The sequence below is a fragment of the Melanotaenia boesemani genome, chromosome 8 (assembly GCF_017639745.1).
Source record: "Melanotaenia boesemani isolate fMelBoe1 chromosome 8, fMelBoe1.pri, whole genome shotgun sequence".
NCBI lineage: Eukaryota > Metazoa > Chordata > Actinopteri > Atheriniformes > Melanotaeniidae > Melanotaenia > Melanotaenia boesemani.
The window spans coordinates 25216385-25240278 of record NC_055689.1 but is presented as its reverse complement, the minus strand read 5'-3'; the positions used below and the strand labels follow the sequence as shown (position 1 = coordinate 25240278).

Sequence of the window (23894 nt, the reverse complement as noted above, 5' to 3'; positions counted from 1 at the left end):
TGTCACAAATTAGCCAAGGCCTAGGTTTCATTAAGGCTTTGGTGCTGCTGTCTGTAACATCACTGATAATAAGCCCGAAATGGGTCTGCTACCTGACTCACAGAGACAAGGGGGAAAAAAAACACAGCACACATACTAGGTACGTACAACAACCAAGTCCATCCTCAAGTCTCACACACTGTCTTCATAAGCACAAATGCCCACACACATGCAGACTCCGAAGAATCAACATTAGATGGTCTTTTGTTTAGACAGTTATAGAAAACGAAGGCCTAATGATGAGAAGTGGGAATATAGGAAGAGAAAATTCAACAAGTTGATCTTAGATTAAATTAAAGCAGCTTTAGTGATCCACTGTAAAACCTGACATATACACCACCAGTGTCACTATACATTTTGGATTTAATGAGAAATGCAAAATGTTGCACAAAAAGAGCTATATAACACGTTGATCCAAAAGTCCTGAAGTCTGTTTAAGCCTTTAGAAATAAATGCTCATAACTTCCATAGCACTGTTTTTGATTTAGCTGTTAAATAGACCTTTCTAAAACTGTTGAATAAATCAGGAGCAACATAATTATAGAATATCTGACATTTAATGCTAACTTTTGATACTTCCTCTCAATATATTTTCTGCATTTCAGAGTCCAATAACAACACAATTTAATAACCACTGATATGTATTCCCTCTGTACATTTTTAGCCATGGCAATGCTAGACTGATGGTTTGGAGGAAGCACAGCTGGGGTGATGCTGGGGTGAGGTTTTCCCCAAAGGAACCTGGTAGGTTGAAGGGAAGATTTTCAGATACACAGGTGCTGCTGAATATTAGTCTCACAGCATGAAGTGTGGCCTCATGGGAGTGAATTATTCATTCTCTGAACTCAGACTGTGCCCCTCGGCCTTACCAGGCCACTGTTTGATGCTGATGCACTTTCCTGACACCTAAATGAGGATGTGGAACTGCTCCAGAGACCAGCCATGCTGGACTGCCCAGTGGAGTTGCAGGCGCTATACAGAAAATTGACTATCAACACTGAATTCTGCTCACATTCATATATTCAATAAACTTTTCCCCACTGTTTTATCTCAGAGCAATACTTTGTGTGCAGTAGCATTCAGTCTACTAAAGTTATTTTAAAGCTCTGTGAAGTAAGCATACCACTAGGTTATTTTAGTGAGTACTGTAGAAGATGTTTTTTATCATAATGATATTTAATTCATTTACTCATTGTGCTAGAAAACTTGAGTGGGCTGGATGCCACATCTGGAGCTGTTCCTCTTCACCAATTTGCAAAATGGCAAACACAACACGGAACGTTTATCAGTGAACGGTTTCCAGTAAACCAATTAAATTGATGGACACCTCAGAGCTCGGCTAATCATGCATTTCAGATGTCCTCAGAACTCGGAATTCCAAGGAATTTTTGCCAGAAATTGCAAAGTGAACTCATTTTTCTGAACGCGTAAGTTTCAGAGGACCCCAAGGTATGATTTAAAGATGGTTGCGCCCAGTACCACTCGTAGTCCATTGTTGTCTTTATTAAAATTCCTTACAATATATTTTGAGTCCATTAAGTTTCAAGCGTAAACAGCAATGAGTTGTTGTTATACATAATTATATTGTTACAGTAGGTTTTCTTGGGAAAAATTGCATCAGTATGTGTAGTTTATTGATCATCATCACCTAAATTGGCAGGTGTTCCCATGATGTACATTTTTACAATAAGTTTGTGATTTTCTAGTTTTTTATATGGAATTTGTAGATGACAAATTAGCCTTTTTGGAGGCATCGGTTTTTGGTGCAGCTGGAACACCAACTACCTCATAATAGATGTCACATATTCTCGGCCGCTCGGAATTCCGAGACAATTGGAATGCACCATAAATGAGCGTTGCCAATTTAACTACTTTGCCGCCCCACCTGGTGACTATTTCAAAGAAGTGACTAGCGACAAATCTAGTGACTTTTTCTGGTGTTGTTGGAGACTTTTGGAAACTGACGATAGTTTACTCTTCTCAACGAGCAGTGCTTCTGAAGGCCCCACTTGACAAACTGATTTTTATTTACATTTTTTATTTATGTATTTATTTATTTTGAATTATAGAATTTAAATAATATTGCTGGACCTGACCGGAGTGAAAATTTTGGTTTTAGAACAAAACAAAGGTGAACTTGGATCAATGCTACTGCATGGTTGGTCTTTAAATTTATGTATAGATGTATCGTTACACCCCTAATCCCTAATAGTGCATCATCCACAAGACAGAGAGGACTTGTATGGATGGATGGATCACATCTCTTCACAGGAGTTGGTAGAGTAATCCAAGATCCACCTTCTCAATGACTTGCAAGTGTGTATGAGGTATTTGTTACATCTCTACATTTAGGCAAACTTGTCAGGCAAACTGTGTCTATCTTTTTTTTCTTTTCTTTCTTTTTTTTTTTAATACCCGTTGTTGCACTGTTTTGTGCTGCATGTGTTACACATTATGGCATGAGATATGTTGTCAATCATCCCACATGAATTTACATTGTAAAAGGACATGTAGCTGTAATCCCAAGTTTTCTCCCATTTTCACAATGTGTAGGAAAATAAAACATTAAGAGGGACACATGACTTTAGCATATTTTAAACAAATATCCATGTTTAATAGTTGGAGTTGATACCATTTTTTGAAATTCAAAGAAGCCCAGTCATGCAATTGTTTTTTGTTGTTGTTGTTGTTTTCCCTTCCAAAGTGAACAGCTGTAACCATTTACAAAACGGCCAATGCTCTTTTATGGTATGTAAAAAAAGAAAAAGAAAAGCAAGCCGATGTGGTGACAGAACAAGCTCACGTCTTTTTATTCCTTCACACTTAAATCTCTAACTTAAATCTCCATGGGCCACCTTTAGCTGGGCTCCTCTTATGATTAATGCCCCATTTAGAGATGTAAGAACTGCAGGAGGGAAATCCTCAGTTAGCCTTGGGAGTCTCTCAAAGACTTAGTAGAGCAGGGAAAAGATATGTTTGCATTTTTGTCAAACCATAGTTTTAGCACTGGGCAATGTTACACTACAGAAAAATATACACATAGCTTGTCTTTAGCTGTAGCCCTTGAGGCTATAACGTGCTGAAAACTAAAAATTCAAATATTACTTCAAAGAATTATTATTTTATTGTAATCTGATGATTTTTTAAAATTCTAAACAAATAGTATTTTAACTTATTTAAATGTAGTGCTATTTGTCCTAAGTGTCGCTAAGGCAATTGTATTAATGATAATGTTGCTGAAACCAACTGATGCTTGAAGCTTTTCACATTAATTACTTTGTATTTTGCTGCTCAGATACCAGTTAGTGTCTGAAATATCACATTCAGCTGAATTTATCCTCCCGGCCAGCAGTGTACTATCATTACAATCAACCTGTCAGATTTTCCCCGGTTTGTTTATTCAGATGTGCATTATTCCAAAAACATGTGTTTTTCAACTGTGTTTCCGTTTGCAATGCAAAGCTTCACTCACACTTCTAATGACTCCTGTGCCCTGTAATTTCTTTAGCGTGGCAAACTCTGATTACAGGGTGGGAGTCAAGCTTCAAGCCAAGCATCATCTTTTCCAGTTATTGTTTTGTGTTTGCTCCATCTTTAACATGAGCCCTGCAGCTGTGTGTCTCAGTAGTAGTTTCAATGAAGCAGTGTTTAACAGCAAAATGACTAAGTACTACCATTTTCTGTAGGACAGCCCATAGCTACCGGTTTTCAGTGCATTGTTTGCTCAGGCATTTTAGCAAGTTTAACAAGGAATGTGTCAGAAAGTGAGCTGCATGAGCTGTGCTGCACGCCTGCGATAGTGGAAAGGACTGCAGTTAGCCAAGTTGTCCCCAGAAGAGCTATTAATGCACTTGACTCATGTCAGATTTCAGTGAGTTAACAGACTGTCACAAGGACAAGCACAAGTGAGAATATAATTTTTTCTGGTGATAGGAGGTTTGCCCCTCAGTTAAAAACTTAAATTGTGATTGACAGTGGCGAAAAACACTGCTGCACTATCTGATAATTCCATTCCCACAAGCCATTTTGAGATCATTTCAAGGGCACAAGCCGGGTCGTTCGCATAATCTCCCTCATAATTTTCTGAATATTTGAGCAAGAGACAAGACTACATCTGTTCTCCTGCATCGTTTCCTCTGCTCTTTTGAAGGCACAGACACCCAACCCTCCTGTGGTTCTTACAGCTCCAGAGTGACCACCGTGCGCAGTGCGGAGCGTACAATAATGCCATTAAACCTCCCCCTGGGGAATCAGTCACGCGGTGGTTGGAGCTCAGGGCCAATACAAAAGACACCCATTTGAAAAGGAGCCAGGCCCAGCCTGAGGAGGTCAGAGGGCTGTTTACAGAACAACAGTCTCTTATCGGCTGTGTGCTTCCCCGAGGAGTCTCCAATGCGAACAGATAACAGCCTCCAAATAGGCACCAGAGTGTGACCGATAAGAGTATAATCAGGTACATTGTGCTTTGGGAGGAAGAAGTGGAGGATAAGGTGGATAATAGTGTTCACAGCTGTTAGTGGTGCGATCATATGCCAGAGGGATGCCTCTGCATTGAAAGCATACTGTTTAGTAAGAGACTAAAAGTTGAAATTTGCTGTTACATGCTCACCTTAATGCAGCATAAAAATATACACAATAATGGGTTGGTTTTTTTTGGTTTTTTTCATCCCCTTTTTTCCCTAATAGCTACTGTTTAGCAGGACCACTGCTGCCTAATTCATCCTCAGGGATCACTTCATTATTGAACAGTTAAACAGTCAATAGGTTCAGCCAAGGCTGCTTTTAGCACAAGGGCAAATAGACAGTGTAAAATCCAATGCAAATAACCAGTGCTCAAACAAGGCCTAATGCATTAATGACTGCATGACGTGCGCTAATGTGACGGCAGCAGATTCAGACTGACAGTAATGGAGAATTTTGCCCCTGGTAATACTCATAAGGCCCGGACAGGGAGAGGAGGAGGGATGTACACCTGCCTGCTGCCTGAGCCTTGACAGAAGCCTAATAAATAACAGGAGACAAGGTGAAACAGCAGTAGCAGCTCCCCCCTCCTTCCCCCTCTATCTCTCTGTCTCTCTTCTTCCTCCCACTGCCACCACCTACACTGGCAGCAGCCTACTCAGACAGCTTTCTGGCATGAAACAGAGTCTCCTCCGAGTTAGCAAGTGCACTTGTCCCATGAAGGAGGCAACTTGAGTTATTCATGAAATTATAGAAGAAACTTTGCACCTTTTTCCAACTACGTGATCGTGGCGCTAAAGCAGAGACGGGACTTGAAATTAAGCTTCATGCAGCAGGGCAAGGCTAAACGCTCACCTGATTCAAATATCAAAGTGCGCACTATCAGAATCAATTTCAATTCACATAATAACCTCTGGGTTATGATCGACAATGCTGAATGGATCCAGCTGATTGAACAGTGGGTTTTGAGGATGGGTGATGAATGTGGCAGGGTTGAGGGGGCTAGTTCAATCTGAGAGTAAAACTACCCGTGTGGCTGTCTGTCATATTTGTCACTAAAACCCACAGACATGCTCAAAACTTTAAAGAAAATGAGCAAAAGTGAGCTGTGGTATGCAGAGACTATGTTCAACAATCAATTAAGCAGACAAGCTAATGTCCTGATTTAAACTGCTCCTCCTCCACCTCCTCCTCCTTCATTCCCCTCCTCCATCTTGTCACCATTAATAACAATTGAGACCCTTGGAGCATTAATTAGTAAAAACTTCTACAGTGGCTAGATTCTTCGAGCCACCTACAATGAAGGCAGACTTCTGTAAACACGTTCCACTGCATAGTAAGTTGTTGTTTTTCCCTACAAGGAACCTTTTTTAAGAGATGGTTATGCGATCACAGAATTGTTGGAGCGTGACAAACACACACAAACACTCCCCACTCTGTTTCTCACTCTCTCTTCATTAGGCAGCCCCTGCGCTGGCCTGTGTGCGATTCATTAGCTTTTATCCTCTTCATTTGAAGAAGAAGCTGTGTATAATTAGAGCATCTCTGTTTGTCCGGCATCCTTCAAGCAGTCACATCCCAGGGCATTATCATTCCGCTGCAGATAACATAGCCGCATCAACCACCTCGAGAACAAACTTCAAACTATTACTGCCTCTCAAGAATGTAAATAAAATCACTTGCAAATCAAAGGCTAATGATTGAATAATGATTGAATGTGGAGTGGCACTCCTGGGAAATGAAGATGAGGAACCATACTGGTAAACTTTCAACATTTTACTCACTTGAAAGTGCTTGTGAGAGGCCAATTTCTATATTTCCCTGTAGTGTTACTGTATCTTTGCTATCCTGTTGGCTCTGCTTTTACCTGTTGAATCTACTGGCAGATTTAATTAAGGGTCTATTCTCATATTCATTTTGAATCAACAGCATATAAATAGATGATGATCTTAAACACAGTAAAAACTCCCAAAGCGCTTTTTATGGTCAACAGTGGAATGTCCCTGACCAGCCAAGTTAGTCATCTAACCAAATTACCATGTGTTTTGCTCCCTGAAATTGAAGACAACACTCTCTACAACCATCAAAATATTAAGATAGCGGACACTTTAACTGTAGCTATGACTGCAGTTCTCCAGGAGGGATTTGACAACCAAAATTAAAAAAAAAAAAAAAAAAAAAAAAATTGCTTTGGCAATGAGTTTGTTGCTGCAACAACAGCTTAGTGACACGTAATTGACACCGTGGGATTGGTTACAAATCTTATGGAAGGGTTTAAGCATGTGAACCTTTTCAGTTACATCAATAGACTGATGCATCTTCATATAACAAGCAGTTGTTTGAAGCTGCATAAAGATTTGAAATATAATCTTTGGGACTTTAAAATAAGATCTAACTCACTGGATTTTGAAGCTGACTCCACAAAACTGTTATTTTGCCAATATATACAGCACTTTCCACCATCCAATTAATCAACTAACCAAACCAACCAGTTTGTTTAGAGGGCAGCAGCAATGCAACATTTCCACATCTGATTCGATCTCAGCGCAAGCTGTGCGGCTTGCTGCCTGCCCTAACGCAGAAGTCCAGCCTTTGGTTACTCATTCACTTCTATGCTTCATCAGTTTGTGATGTTAAATGAAACTAGGGCTGGGCAATATATCGAGATTTTCAAATATATCGAGACTTTATCAGACGCAATATAAATGGTAAATGGTCTGTGTTTATATAGCGCTTTGGAACCTGGAACAATACCCAAAACGCTTTACATCATACATCACATTCACATTCACACACTGATGGCGGAAACTGCCATGCAAGGCGCTCAACCACGGCCCATCAGGAGCAAGTAGGGGTTCGGTGTCTTGCCCAAGGACATCGCGACATGAACTCGACTTGGCCAAGGATTGAACCGGCAACCCTCGGGTTACAAGACGGCCACTCTACCTTGCTGAGCCATGCCATATTCCTCGAAGGAAGGAATATCGTTTATATCGAGATAGCTTGTTTTCAGTTAAAAGCATCTTTTCTTTTGCATTTTGCACAGCTGTATTTTCATTATGGTCATTGAAAAGTATTTTTAATTTATTTTGTTTTAGGAGCATTTAATTTAATATAAAGGTACTTTAATTTCAGTCAGCTGTTTTAATGCACATGGGCTGCTGATCCTTAATAAAAGTGTTTTTAGCACTGAAGGCTGTAAATTAAAACTGTCTCTTTGGTTACTTGACAAAAAATATATATATATCGAGATATATATCGTATATCGTGATTCAGGTAAAAAAATATCGAGATATAAGATTTGGTTCATATCCCCCAGCCCTAAACAAAAATTTGCAGTTGATACATGATCAAGTGTTGTTTACTCTTTTTAGCTCACTTTACTACTTCAGTAACTGATTTTCTTCATTTCCTAGAATCCCTTGTGGCAACGTCCAGAGAACAGAGGCTGACTTTTTCCATTTTAACAAGGTTGAATAATGTGTCAAACTCTATGCCCTTTACTCAGAATGCAAACTATTTTTTTATTCTGGTATAGGCTTATAAATCTAATAAAAAACCATTTTATATCCCTCTCTTGTTTGATGTGTTCTCCTGGTTTTGCTCCAAGTCCAAAAACACGGATCTGATCTTTAATTCTGAGACCTTAGATCTTAATCTTTGCTGCTGATGCGCCAGTTAGGTGTTATTATTTTTGCCAGTGTTTCTAAACAGATTTGATGACTATTAGAATATTTAAATATGTATAAGAATGACACAACTGGATGTCACTATCTGCCAAGTGGACCAGTATTCATTCAAACATCAGGAGAATTGAACTAAACTAGACTTGTTTTTCATACAAACAGTAAAAGTGGAATTTATCAGTCTACTCACTTTGAATGAATGCTGTAAGCCTGCAGAGCAGCACTCAACATTTCCAAGTCTCCAAAATCTGTTTTTTTTGGGTTTTTTTTTTTGGTTTTTGTTTTTTTTTTGTTTTTTTTTTGTAACCAACAACCTCCGATTGTCTCCAGTCTCAAGACAGCTCAGCTGACAAACTCAGCAGACCCCTTTTTCTAGGAATACACACAGTGTTTGAAGAGCTTCAGTAAAGCCACGTGTTTCCACAGCCTTCATTATCATCATAATAAAAAGTGTCTGAAAAGCAAAGTTACAGAAGAATGCAGACACCTCACTTCCTGCTTTGTACTATCATCAATCACTAAAGAGCTTTTTTTTTTCACTCTCCTCAAACACTGGTTGAAGCCATCATATAAGAAAAAGAAAATCACATGCATTTTTAATTTCATTCTCCACTGGCTCACACAAAGGAAACTGCCATCCTTTTGGACACCTTTTGGAGAAGTCTCTATTAAATCTGGTTCAGATGAGGGAGGGGGGTGTACAAGAAACATTTCACAAGTGAAAAATTATCTAAATTATTGCCAGACTTCAAATGAAGTGCTGTTTATCTCCTACGGCAGCCAATGTGTCGTTTTACTTCTTAGTCACAGCTTGGATGACAATCAGGATCGGTCAACCGGGACGCCATCAGGAACAGTCACTCTGCGGTGACAAACTACAGCTCTTCTACACGCCGAGCATGGGCATCATTCTCTACACGAGGCTCAGGCCCCATCAGAAAACAAGGCAGGTTTTATGGCTGCTGGAAAAGGTGGTAAACATAACAGTGCATGCGGCTCCCTGGAATTTAATGTGCTCAGTCAAGAGACCGAGTGTAGATATCAAAGGCCTGGCCTTCTGGAAAACAACAACGAAAATAAAAAGAAAGAAAAAAAGCTGGCCTCATAATGTAGAAAAACGATCTACCCATACACAAGTGATTTATGGCAATATTTATTTTTTTTCTTGCTATGAGCTTTACAAAAGCAACACTAGTGATGGTGTTGTTGGGGGTGGGTGGTGGGGGGGCAGTTCATCTCTACCACACCATTGATAACAGATATGTAGACACATAAAAGTTCTCAGGAAGGGAGATTGAACTAATAAAGTGTGGTGGTTTTATTTCTAACAAGTAAATTAAAAGACTTTTCCAAAGGCCTGTTAACTGTGATCAACTTGAGGCTGCACAGTCACAAGGTGTTGATACTCTGCACTGGTGCTCTGGTTACCTCAGTGATCTAATTATCACATGTACTGTTATCACATACTCTCCATAACAAATGCCTCTCAGCCGCATGTACAGGCTCATATTTAGCCTCTGCCTCTCCATCCGTGTGTGGCTAATCCGTCACCTAACCCAGAGAGAGTAAAATACATCCAATTGATTTCTTCCTGGTTTACATATTTACACACACACTCATGCAATTAGGAGCACATTTATCGATGGTTTTGGCACTACTGGGAGCCCTGCAGAGCAGCCCACTCCAATAAATCTTCCATTCCTGAGGCTGCCAGCGGGCAAGACTGATAAACCCTCATGTAAAAATGGACTGCGAATACTTTGAGCTTCAGAGTAAGACAGCTCTCAGTCACTAAAATTGACCCATGGTGTCGAAACTGCTTGATGAAATCTGCTTGTTTACCATAAAATGCATAATGGGTCTCTAGTAAATCTTTGAATATGCAACAGCTCTTCTACAGGAGTCATTTCTCTAGTTTGGAGAAAACCATGCAAAAATAATTAAAAGCAGTAATTATCATTTAAGTTGCTTTGTTTCAAAAAACAAAGAAGAAAAAGCCAGAGACGCTGGCAGTGACATGATTGCCATCCCTGGAATGGGACTTTACTACATTTTATCATGTGAACATGAACATCCATATATATATATATATATATATATTTTTTTTTTTTTTTTCTTTAAACAGCACTACCACAAATAGTGAACTCTGATCTATGTGTCTGACTCCCAGGTTTCCACTCTGAGTGGCTCAACTTTATCATCTGGGTATCATTATATGTGTACCATGCTGCCCCCAACAGGCTCTCTGCAAAATACATCAACTGTCTGCTGAATCCCACAGCGTCCAACTCCAACCGAAACTACACAGCAAGTTCACACATCAAGCACTCATAAGCAGTACCCACAATAATAATAATAATAATAATAATAATAATAATAATAATAATAATAATAATAATAATAATACACATTCAGAGACAAATGTAGTCTGTTGCATTTGCTTGTGAAAATTTTCAAATGCAACGCTAATTGCCCTGGCAGTATGGATCAGCATCAAGCTGGACTTTTCATTGATCGGCATGAATATGGGCTAATGTGTCTTTTTCTATATTGATAATGTCTTTATGATAACAGCAGCAATGACCCCTTTAGGCGGTAGGTTGGTTAATTTATATTGTGGGGTGTGAAATCCCACTTGATCAAGAAGCTGTCTTTATATTAAATATGAAATTATTTGAACTTTTTCACCTCAACAAGCTTTATGTGATAAGATCATTCATTTAAATTGGAGTGCTGGTGTTTTGCAAAAACGAAAGAAAAAAAAAGGTCATGCATGAAAACACTTTTGCACACATACAAGCCAAAAAGTTTTGATTTTCCCCCTTTTCTAGTTAATGGTAGCTTTTTGAAAGTGAACAGTCCTGCAAAGATCAAGTTCACAGCATTCGCAGTGTGAATGAACATTTACACAAGATAAAAGTAGATATAAAGCAGAAGGATCATACTCAGAGAAGTTGAATTGTTTTAATTAAAAGCCAGAAAGCACCAAAAACTGGATGGAAAATAGCTTTACGCACATCAGTTTGGCTTTTTTTTTTATCGTCACCTACACCTTGCGAGTCGGTGACGAAATAAATGTGTGTAATGTCTTTTGTTTGGCATTGCAAATGAAGTTTCGGTGAAATCTTGACAGAAGGTCTCGTTTAGCTTTCTGCCTCAGCGCAGTGACTCTGCTGGTGCGTGAATCCCTTAAGGTTAATCACATTAGACAGACCAAGATAAAGTTAGACACACAGAACACTCTTGAAACTTGTGGTCTTGTAAACAGCGATGCTGAAAGCTGCCAATTCTCTCCGCAGCGCACCTGCTCGCTGCGCACAGCGGCACCAAAGGTGAGAACAAACTCCAGCCAAAAACCGAGATGTAGCCCTCAGCTGAGACAATCAGTGGATTGCCAGTAATATGTGATTCTACCTCATATTTAGAGCTGCTTTTAAAACAAAATGTCACCTTATCATAACACTTTAATTGCGCATAAGATATACAACTGAAAGATTTATTACATGCTTGGAAAGGCAAATAAAAACTATCAAACAAAATTTGTGCGCCAACTCGCTGGAGCGCATCTCCTCTTGATCCCGTGCCATTAGGATGGCAAGAAAAGAACTAAACATGTGATCGGTATGTGGAGACATATCCAGGTAATCATTCTTACCTTTAAAAACTTCCCCTCGAACGGACAACAGCAGGGTTATCGCGGCAAATAAGCAATTGATAACTTTATCCATGTCGGCAGCTCCGTCGTAGCGTTAACCCCCAGCCGCGGGGTTAACTGACAACTCTTCTTTCTTCTCTCAAACTGTACTTCTGACAGTGGAAAGTCTTAAGAGGCTTCACTCTGTCCTCCGTCTCTTGGCGTATTTTCTAGGAGTGAGGGGAGAGACTATCCCCGATACGGCTGCTCCTTGCCGGCTCGCTCCACTCTTGGAGGAGGAATGTGTGAGTGAGTCCTGATTCCTGAATTACGCCTGGATTGAGTGGTCCGGCAGCTCCAGGAGAGCAGCGGCTGTCTGCGCGCTGTCTGGCCGATAGAGGGCGCGTGTGAACTCCGCCTGTGAGGGAGAGTGTTCCCTCCTCCTGCTCTCTCACAACAGTGACTCCCCTGTTGATGTAGATTTGGAAATACTTTTAAGTCTAAAGTTAAAAGTACAATAGCAGCAGTTTGGCTCAATTTTCTTAATGCTTGGGATCACCAAGAAAAGAGATTATGGACACTGGTGTTAACCCACATTTCTATCCCTTCACCTTCTCTAAAGAAACTTATAATAATTGGTAAATCCTGAGATTAAACAGCAGCTTTTTTCTTTTTTTAATCTGCATGATCAAACATACAGGTTTTAAGCTTTTGTACAATTTTGTTAAATGTCAAATAAAAAATCAAGCATCAAAATTGTCTTCTGGTCCATCCAAACACATCCCACCCCAACACATCTCTAACAGTTTGGATATAAAAAAGAAAATCCAAGAGAGGCTGAGCCTTAGAGATGGCAAGAGCAAATAGTTTTATATCTCAATAATAGCATAATAAACATAATTAGTCAACTTATTTAAAGTTTAAATGGAACCAATCTAAGAATAAAACATGTGGGATCTTTTAGAACTCGTGCAACACTGCAGTGGAAACTGACACCATTCTCTTATCAGCTCGGCTCATTGGAAACAGAGCAGTCTACACTACGAAATACAATGACCCAGCTTCCTTTATTTAAATGGTAAAGTAAACTAAAGTGGGCTGTGGAAAATGTGGAAAGTCAGCAGCCTAATCCCATGAGAGGATGGTTCTGTGTGTGGAAATGTACAAAGATGCTAAACAAATCTAAGAAGTTGTGGTTACCATGTGGAGGAAAGACAAATGCCCAGAGAGAGAGAGAGAGAGAGAGAGAAAGAGAGAGAGAGAGAGAGACCTGTTATGGCAGGTTTTTGTAAGCTTAACTCATCCCACCTTTCAGGCGCAGCACATACAATTATGATCTACCCAAGATAACAAAACCAGAAGAAAACCAAGGCGGATGGGACATCACAATGCTGAAGTGGAAGTCACTGCATGGGAAAGTTAAATCTCTCTGGAGTTATTGAAGTATGGCTGTTATTGCTGAATGAATAATACAGTTTTTGGAATAACTTATGCTGCCATTTAGTTGACATCCTTATCAGTGAAGGTCTTGCTAATGGTAACAAGACAAGCCACATTCAGCATGACTCTGCAGGTGAAATAGTCCAGCTCCTAAAATGGTCTCCCTGCAGTCCAGACCCATCTTTCAATTAAAATATTTGACTCATTATTAAACAAAAACAGAGATATAACAAAAGCTGACCTGAACTATTGAGGAGCAGAGTTGTTGTTAGAAGAATAGGTGATGCACTGCAGAGATAAAAAAAAAGTGACCCCATAAGCAGAGCAGTGACTCTGGGAATTCATGAGTGGGCTGGTAGACAGAACTGGGTCTAAACTGGTCCCTGAGATTGAGCTCAGCGAACACAAACTAGTGGCACTTTCAACCACACAAGACTGGAAGAAGGGGAAATGTGACTAAATCTGCATGTGACTGACAGTCTGGCAGAGCTTTGGAGAAGCACTGCTGATGATAATCTAGACACTGATGTGGCAGATAATACAGTGCAGGTGTGCCAGCTGCAGAAGCCCAGAGGTCACCACACTTGTGGACACACGAACACAAAGACAGATGCACTCACAGAAAAAGAGAGCAAAGGGACAAAATGGGAAAAAGCATTTGAGCACTGATGTGAACTATGCAGCTTTTTTAAAATCATGTTTTCAAATTCATGATGGGAATATATGTGTTATACAAACAAGCCAGCATTTTCAGTTTCAACATCTGCTTTGTTGTCTTTGCTGGTTTTAGTTAAATGTTTTAAATAGTTTTAAAGTGACACAGCTGCTCTTACACAGCTTTGTAATCAGTGTGGGTATAGTCTATTTCAATCTTTCCAAGAAAATAAATAAATAAACATTTCACATACATAAGCTTGATAACACTGAAGATTAAACAGAAAAGGAAAACATTCATGTTCTGAAGACAAGTACCAGTACAGAGAGCTGGTCAGTCAGTTTGTGAGATGCTGCAGAAACAATGGCCTCATCTTGAACACAAGCAAAACAAAAGAGATGATTGTTGACTTCAGGAGGAACAAGAGTAAACAAAACACTGTTTACATCCTGGGAAAAAAGGTGGCGGTGGTGGAGGAATACAAGTTCCTTGGAGCCAGAGACTTAAAGAGACTTAAACTGATAAAGAAGGCTGGTTCTGTTGTGCTGGGGAAAACTCTGGAGCTGCTGGGGCTGGTTGTCCAGAGAAGAATACTGCACAAGATGAGATGAGATGAGATGAGATGAGATGAGATGAGATGAGATGAGATGAGATGAGATGAGAGACAAGACTTTATTGATCCCTTAAATGCCACAGCAGCAATAATGTAAAGGATAGTTCCAGATACAAAAATGGGTGTTACATGGAGCTGTTATACAGTCAGAGGCTCTGGGAAGGAATGACATGTGGGAACGCTCCTTCTTGCACTTGAGGTGTAGCAACCTTGTGCTGAAGGAGCTGCTCAAAGCCACTACAGCAGGATGCATTGGGTGGATGGTGTTGTCCATGATGGATGTTAGCTCCACCAACATCCGTCTGTCTGCCACCTATTTGATGGAGTCCAGTCCAAAACAGATCCAGCTTTCTTACCCAGCTTGTTAAGTCTCTTCCTGTCTGTGCTGCTCCCTCCCCAGCACATGATGGCATAGAAGACTGTATAGGGTCATTGCAGCGTCATAAAATGTCTGGAGCAGAGCTCCATGTACACAAAGGACCTCAGCCTTCTCAGCAGGGGGAGGTGACTCTGGTCCTTCCTGTATAAGGTGTTTGTGTTTTCTGTCCAGTCCATTTTCTTGTTGAGGTGCACACTCAGGTACTTAAATGGCTCCACTATCTCAAGGTCCAAGCCCCTGGATGTTCACCGGTGTGTGAGGGAAGACAGAAAGGTACTGGAGATCATTCCTGCCAGCCCCCACCTTCTCCAGAACAAGACATTATCATCTTCTTATCAATTATTATTGTTTTTATTATATAAATAAATAATAATAAATAAATGAAACCATACAAAAACATTGCAATTTTTCTCTGGGGTAAGAATAAAAGTATTTTCATTTCATTTTATTATGTTGGCCAACTGAACAATATGGGTGACCTCAGTTGCCATCACAACATAATTAAAAAATATTACCACAACATGTAAGATAATTTCTCGGATCACCACAAGTCAGCCCTCCTTTTTGCCAAATCTAACTTTATTTAATTATTCAAAAGTGATTTTAACGCTTAACTTGATGCATCAATCACTTAATTTAGTATAACTTATTACATTATAATGTTTGGCAGATGGATCTTTAATCCCAGCTCACCTTGTGTGTCCTTTCTGATCAGATTTATGCATTGATCCTGTTAGAGCCAAACTCAGGCTGACATTCAAGAGGACTTCATTTACTGACCTGGAAATTCATCACAGCAAACGTTTTAAGACCTTTGATGGAAATCTAGTGATGCTTTTACTTAAATATATACAAATATGGATAAAAATTTACTGTTGTTTGAAACAGTAAAAGTGAACAATGTTAGAATAATTTCACTGTAAGGGGAGGGAGATGCAACTAATGACAAAGTCAAACAATGTCATTCCTTTATTGTTTTTGTACCCACATGGCAATTCTTCTTGTACAAGCAGTTTTCATGGCTAATTAAAATGCAGCCAGACTGACATGGGTCCACATTTAGTTTCAAAATGACCTCCTGTTGTCAAGGATATATGGTTCTGGTAACTGTTTTTTTGACACAAGGACACAAACAATGGCTGAGGCATTTCAAAGAGGTATTGTCTTGGTTGCTGTGGTTCTGTTTCCAGGAATGCATGAAATCCAGTCTGAGCAGAGCTGTCTTGGGAGTTGGGGAGAGTAAACTTCTGTGATTGGACAGAATGGATGGATAATATTATTGTTTGTGCTTTAAAAAGTGTAGAGGAAGAGGGGGGGCACGGTTGTGAGAATGAGAATGAGAGGTGTGTTTCAGTGGTTCACCATGACAATCTATTCTAATCTGTTCAAATGTTTTCTTTCCTCATCTGTAGATGTCAGAAGTCTCAAAATTGTTAATTTATGAAATATATAAAAAGATGTTTCTTTTTTTTTTCCTCCTTTACAACTGAATTGTCAGTCTTTGGGTTAATTTGGGTAAACTGGTGTCCCTTTAAGAGGCAGAAACTGGACATTTAAGCAATTCAGTCTCAAAATTTCCATTTAAAATTCTTTTCTATTCATTTTTAAATATATTATGTGTTTATCTGATAAAGCCAATATGTAAAAATATCATACAGAATAGTAATCTCTGTATATATGACTTCTACCAATGATTAATTTTCAGACTCTGTTCATGATTAGGAAAATAAATTATCAAATGACCAAATGTGGTATTGAAGTTCTTACTTAAAATAATTTGATAAAAATACAGTAATTACTGTGAAATATTTAAACTGCTCTGATTACTAATTTTCTTTACAATATTTGAACCTTTCACCAATTATAGACCATTTTATCTGTTTTGTTCCGATTTTTACTTTTTATCCCGTCTTTTACAACCTTATGTCCATTTTTGTATTTAACCATCACAACCGCAGTTTAGATGTGATTCTGAACTGGTTTCGGGCGCAAGTGTGAATTGTTGAACATCCTTGTTTTACACTTGTACTTGACTGGCAACCTGTCAAGGGGGTCCCCTATCTCTTGCAAAGTGACCCCCCCTTCTTTGTGACTTTCTAGGACAAAACAGGTAAAGCTGTTGGGTGGTGCTGTATTGTAAAATTAGCTGAGGTGCAGAAGCAAAACTGATTATAACTGAATTACTCATGACAAGCACGCTCAAGTCACTAAAATCCTTACATGATGGCCTGTTGTTGATGTGCATTATGTGTTGTGATGTGTTGTTGATTGCTACGTTTGTGCTGAAAGAAGATTAATTTGCACCACTATCATTTAAAAGATATTAATGAAAGTTTGCAGGGGTCATCAAAGGTCATCAAGGTCCATCCATATGCAGTGTTGCCATTCGATCAACCACCGCTGCCACCTTTTCGGTATCAAATATATTCATCATATTTCTCGCAACAGGGGCAGTTTACATCAGATGAATATGAGAGTGATGAGCTAAATAACAAGCTATAATTGACATAAGTGGGAGTCTAATGCTTTGTCAATGAATGCCAATCACTTCACCCCATGTGAGGAGTCTCAGTGTGACTGAATATTTCACAGAACTTGAGCTGCACTCCAAAGAAAAACTTATTAGGACTCTCCTCATGTGGCTGCCTGACAACAGTGGTTTTGTCATTTAATTCCATTGTGATTATCCCGTGTCTTGATTGTCAAAAGCTCAATATGAGATTGATTAGCTGTCCTTCTTTTTAAGAAGTCACTGGCTGCCGTTGAGGCTAAACTATTTTCTAAGCTTCAGCTTAGGAATGCAAAAGAGCTTTGAATGAAGAACATGGGAGCCTATCTGCACTTCTCCCAGTTATGTCTTGTAAAGTGTCTCAGTATGATGAAAAGTTATTAGAACATGTAGCATTTAAAGACGATCAGCAAATCCTACAAAGCCTGCTGACGGCTGTTCCATCCCTGGTGTATACTGACCACTAATTTAGAGCTGCAGTGAGGTTGATTATCAAGCTGCAAAGGATTATTTGAATGTCTTATTTATAAGAGATTTTAAGATTTTAAATCCTAGACTTTTTGTGACAACAAATAATTTATTCATATATATATATATATATATATATATATATATATATATATATATATACTTTGTTTAGTAAAATCTGACACCAGTTAATATCTTTGTTTCAATGTGTCTAGTTATTCACCTTACATTTAACCTTGATTTTTATTAACTAAAGAGCTTTTAAATAATTCCCATAACAATTTTGTTTAATCCCACTTATTTGAAAAATCTTTGCATATGCCTTCCATTTCTAAAATATTTTAATTCTATGAAAGGTTTTAAATAAATCTTTGCATTTACATTTTCATATTCTGTTAAAAAGTTGGAGGGATGAAAACAGAAATCAACGCAGAAATATGTACATTCAAGTAAATTTAGACACAAATACAGGGATAAAAAGAAACTTAGCAAACAAATACACGAGTAAAAACAGAAAAATGTGAATGAATATTTACATGGTAATATAAAAATAAATACAGATGATGGCTGAACCAAGAAAAAACATTTAGTAAATCAAAAAAGTTTGGATACACTGTGCAAACTTTTGATTGGAAGTGTACATTTATTTAAAATACTCTCTTATATATATATATTTATTGGCATAGTGATGGATTTATTAGGTTTTTATATATATATGTCTGTGTTTATTTTGGGTTTGACAGTTTTAGTTCTTCTTAACATTAATCCACATAAAACCTGAAATCAGGTCATCAGACTCACACTGATACAATATCTCTATAGGTGCTTTATTTGACAGCATGTCCCATGATCACTATCTAGGACAAAGACTTATTCAGGAGGGGTTCATCTATCATGAATACATGGCTTGTGTGTGTGCATTTGTGTGTGTGTGTGTGTGTGTGTGAGAGAGAGAGAGAGAGCTTTGCAGTCTCTCAACCCTGGTCCTGAGGACCCACTGCCCTGCATGTTTTAGAGGTAATTCTACTTTAACACACCTGAATTAAACGAATGGCTCGTTAACAGGCTTGTAAAGAACATGATGAGGAATTTCATTAATCTGAATCCAGGTGTGTTGGAGTAGGAACACATCTAAGACATGCAGGGCAGTGGTTCCTGAGATTCATTGGCTTAGAGAGAGTAACTTGGCTATCTTAACATACCCTTTGAGTGATGCAGTATCAAGTACATACCAACAGAGGTCACTTGTTTAACTTTTCTTTCATACCTGTGACTGGTTAAAATATGATCTTAGAGCTGGATTCCTGTCTGCAAATCTCATTTGCAATTGCAACATCAAACTAAAGTTTGGTTGACTCTGCCATCGACCCAAACTCTGCGAGAAATTAAGCAAACACATGCAGCACAAATATAGTGGGACTAATTGGAGAATTACATGACACAAAATGCAAGTACAGGATGCACTGCTGATCTTTCAAAGATACATACTCTTCTACACAAATGAGGAGTGCTGTAAAGTGAGGAGAAGCTACTGCATTAGTGATGATAAATTGCTAATGTTTAGAAAGAGCTGTAAATAAGGAAAGTATATTATAAACCAAATTTAGAGAGAATTAAAGTTGTACTTAAATTAGACATTTTTCCACATTAAAAAGGGTAAACCAAATATAAATAACTTATACAACTTGGATGTAATTTTTACACTGAACGTAATTCTATACAATTAAGCTAAATTGTATTTTTCCAGTTTTGTGGCCCATAAAGTCATTTTAGTTATATAGTAACATTTAATTAGTTAAAAACAGTTTGTTGCTGTGTCAACTCTCAAGTTTTCTCTTTAAAAGAAATCATTCTAGACAGGAATTTACAACTCAAATTTATATAAATCTGTAGCTGTTGGAACAATTGGTGAATTACAGTGAGATCACAAAAACTGTCCTCTGTTAGTTCACAGTTTCATTACAATTCAAAATATATAGCTTTTTCCAGTGTGGTGCTTGAACGAGCTAATTGAACGATCGTTCATGAACGCGTTCATATTTTGGGTGAACGCGAACTGAGCGTACTGTATTTCTGCCTGATGAACGTTATTGTGAGCACGCTCATTCTGGCGTTTGTGAACGGTGTTCTTTCAGCCAAAAGCGTGCCAGATTTCCATGGAGCCTTCCAGGCAAAATCCCAGCTAAAACACATCGTAAACAGGCCTTAATATATAGGTGAAAAACACCAAATCTGGCAACACCAGCCACCACAGAGTCACACCATGCATGCGTCATCAAATTGCAAAACATGGAGGCAAAATCCATGAAGACAGCACCACCTCTGCCTCAATAATCACTACAGCATCTTCATATGATCACTTAAAATAATTTTTTGAAAAGGTCAGTGGTGATCCATGGGGGAGAAGTCATACCTTTTTGTGTGAACTTTGTCCACCGGGTGTCAAGAAGCAACTCCGGACAACAACTTCAACAGCAAACCTGAAACGGCACATTCAAATAAAGCAACCAGCGAGTCTTCCAAGGTGTGTGAACTAAATGTCACTAAAAACAATCTAAAGACTTGGCAATGGCGTGCTAAAGCAGATCATCTACCACCCAAAACTAAATAACAGCGTACAGTAGCAGCAGCTCCGCTGTCTTCATCTCCAGCCGCAGCTGGAAAACCTTTTGCAGTATGTTGTCGGAGACCTGCAGCCGTTGAGGAAAGAGAAACCCTCAGCTTTCATAAACTTGACAAATGCAAGACATTTGGTTTTGCATGTCTTTTGTTGTTTTGTTTTTTACTTCTTCATTTGGGCTGAATGTTGCACTTTTATGACCCAAGATCTAGAACTTTTTTTAGACAAACAAGTCAGAAAAAAAACATAAAAAAAAGTGAAAAGTGACTTAATGAAAAGATAAATAATGTTTGAATGTTTTTGCACTTTGAGGTACATCCTTTGTTTCCTACCTCAGCCTGGTTCCTATCACAGATAGTTTAATAATTCCTCATTAAAAAAAAGACCCATTCAAGCATCAAGTTTTTCCTCATGTTTGTATACTGTAGGAGTGAAAGCTGCAGCTGGCAACGAGCGTGGACTGAATGGGTGGCAACAATAGGAAAATGCCAGTATTCTGAGGGTAATAGCTCACAGCAACATATTGGGAAAAAAAGAACTATGAACTAGGTAGTTTTTAAAACTTTGAACTTAGTTTAAAATTATGAAGTATGACTTGAATCAGTTCATTTTAAAATGTGTGAACTAAACTTTGAATTAGTTCATGTTGAAACTGAACTTTCCCAACACTGGCTTTTTCCTTTATTTGTAATATCATAAAGGCTGGGTAGCTACAGATTCCATGTGAGCAGTTTGCCATTATAATATCACAAATATATATATAATATATAATATCTCAAAGTGATAGTGAGGTAGTGAGGTCAGCTCACTTATAGCAGTTTGTTGTTTTTGTATGTTGTCAAGGATTATTAATTCCATATTTTAAAAAAAACAACAACAAAGCAATAAAAAGCTAAGAACCAGAATAATACTCTTCTTTACATTTTATGCCAGCATCTTTTTATAAGAGCAATCTGAGTTTTCACATTTTAAAATGCTGACTATATTATAGTGCTTTGTGTGGATGTTCTCTTACGCCACCACTTTTGTTTAATGCTACTTAAAAAGTTCTCTTTGATGATGATATTTCAATTGAAAATAGAGATTAACAGTAGTAACAACAAATTCTGCAAACACGCACACACACACTACACACAAAGAAAAGAAAAGAACAAAGTAAAAAAATAAATAATAATAATAATAGAAGAAAAAAAAAGTAAAAAAAACACCACAGTATACCTGTAATTTGTGCCAGAGTCGTTTAATTTTACTAACTGTAACACCTGGGTATGTACATGCATGTTTTTGCATTGAAAATGTTCTGAAATGTTAAAGAAGTAAAAATGGAATTTTTCAAGATTTATTTCGCCCTTTTTTGCCCTTTTCTTTGGGTAATCCAGGTATAATTCCAAACATCTGCATTAAAAAGCTGAATACATGCCAAACTCTGACCATCCTCTTTGGCTTGTGTTGTAATTCCAAACAAACCAATATAAAGCACAAATCAAAATCTGCTGATTTATTTACACTACAAACAATTATTGAATTATTTCAGATCAATTGAATGTGTACCTCATCAGTCAACATTAGCCCTGCTTTAGTGTATATTTCTGTAATATCATGCAATACATCCTTTTTCCCAATCACTGTTTTAAAGTTTTTGTTGCATCAACCGACACACGAAGAGCTGCTGCTTCCCAGCAGCCTCGCTCTGTCTAATGGAGTGGAACAACATCTAATCTGAGACTAAGTCCCTGTTGTGTTTTGTGTTGTGTTTTTGCAGATCTTAAGCTCCCTCCCAACCTCCAGAGTTCTTTCCATTGACTTTACACACCTGATCCCTCTGACCTGAATACAATGATGAGTGGGGCTAACTGTAGTTGAATTTACCCCTATACCTCCCCCTTAACACCAAGATTAACTGAGCAATAATCAGCGCCCAAATGAAGACTTGTGAAGTTTGTGCCTGAGCAAAGTAACTTTTCTTGAGTCCTTCACTGCAGCTTAACAAATCTAGTTAAAAAACAAAGCGTGAACCAGCAGCTATCAGATGTAATTTTCTATTAGACCTGCTCTATGACATTTTCACTAACAAATGGTCCTTTGTCACAAGTCAGTTTGAGGTAACAGCAGTGTCAGAGTATGACTATCACATGCGAAGGCCAGATTTGTGGCAACATACCCTTACAGCGCACACACACACACACACACACACACACACACACAAACACACACACACACACAGGAGCATAGTAGTGGTTCCTCATGTGGGCTTGAGGTAATTATAAAGGGCACTGAGTCCTCCTTGCAATACCTCTTGGATAGGCTTGAGGAGGGGGTTATGAATAATATGAAGTCCTTTATCCAGTGGGTGGCACGCCAACCGCCTGAGCCTGCTAAGCAGGTACATTTCCACTGGCACACTTTGCAAGTCATTGAAGTCAACATTGAGGAGTTCTAATGATTCTAAGAAGCACAGAGTCTTAGGCAGCGTATGTATAGAGTTTCCCTCCACAATAAGTATCTTCAGGTTAACTAGGTCCTGGATCTGATCTGCAATGGTCTCCAGACGGTTGCAGGCCAGGTGAAGGAAGACCAGGCCCTTCATGCTGTAGACACAGGTGGGGATGTGAACAATGCAGTTGTGGCTGAGGTTGAGTTTGGTCAGACTGCGCATAGTCGCCAAGCTGCCAGGGAGACCTGTGATTTGGTTGTTGGCCAGGCTTAGCACCTCCAGGCACGAGCAGGAGCCCAGCTCCTCAGGGACCTCGCTCAGACGGTTACGGCAAGCGAAGAGCACCCGCAGCTTCTTCAGGAGGCCGATCTCAGGTGGGAGGCAGGACAAGTTGTTCCCCCACAAGTTGAGAACTACCAGATTGTTCAGAGCTCCCAGAGCAGGAGGAACGGTGCAGAGACAGTTCATGGACAAGTTAAGCTTCTGAAGCTCGCGAAGTTCCCACAGTTCAGTGGGTGTTTCATCGAGACCCTGCATGGCTAGACTCAGGGTGCTGTAACCAAAATGCACTGTAGCATGTTTGCGGATCCTCTCAGCAGCTGAAGACAGGCCGGGCTGGTCGTCTCTGATCATGCTCTTCTTCCTTTGACCTGTACTCACCTCATTTAGCTCCTTGTTGGATAAACTGCGAGAGTGCTTGCCACCCATTGCCCTCCCAGCAATAATAATTCACTTATAACAGCATGAAATTAACTCAGTCACCACCTCATGGAGCACTGAGAGGACTGTTTCATCTTGAACATCATCATCTTCTTAGAACTCACACTGAATCCTGGCTGAGTTTTTCTGTGTCGCGTTCCGCTGTAACAGGGCACAATGTACACTCCGGGTCTGCAACCAGCTGCCTGTCTTACTGGATTTCATTCCCCAGCTGGTCCTGTCACTTTCCAAGTCCA

The 23894-nt window shown here is 39.0% G+C and overlaps 2 protein-coding genes across 13 annotated transcripts in view; both read right to left on the bottom strand.

Moving 5' to 3' along the window:
* LOC121644602 (receptor-type tyrosine-protein phosphatase mu-like) overlaps positions 1–12150 on the bottom strand; it is a 177812-nt gene extending 165662 nt beyond the window's left edge. For all 12 annotated transcript variants that reach the window (XM_041992659.1, XM_041992663.1, XM_041992660.1 and 9 more), the window contains exon 1: positions 11842–12150. In XM_041992659.1, the coding sequence (XP_041848593.1) occupies positions 11842–11914 (73 nt within the window). In that variant the 5' untranslated portion in view covers positions 11915–12150. The remainder of the gene's footprint in view (positions 1–11841) is intronic.
* A 10596-nt stretch (positions 12151–22746) lies between these two features.
* On the bottom strand, positions 22747–23848 carry LOC121644960 (leucine-rich repeat-containing protein 30-like). Its single transcript, XM_041993226.1, has one exon. The coding sequence runs from the start codon at positions 23644–23646 to the stop codon at positions 22747–22749; it is 900 nt and encodes a 299-aa protein (XP_041849160.1). The 5' UTR covers positions 23647–23848.
* Positions 23849–23894: the final 46 nt, after the last annotated feature.

What these genes read in the sequence shown, in the direction of transcription:
- LOC121644960 (XM_041993226.1), bottom strand. Translation starts at nt 23,646, where the DNA reads ATGGGTGGCAAGCACTCTCGCAGTTTATCCAACAAGGAGCTAAATGAG.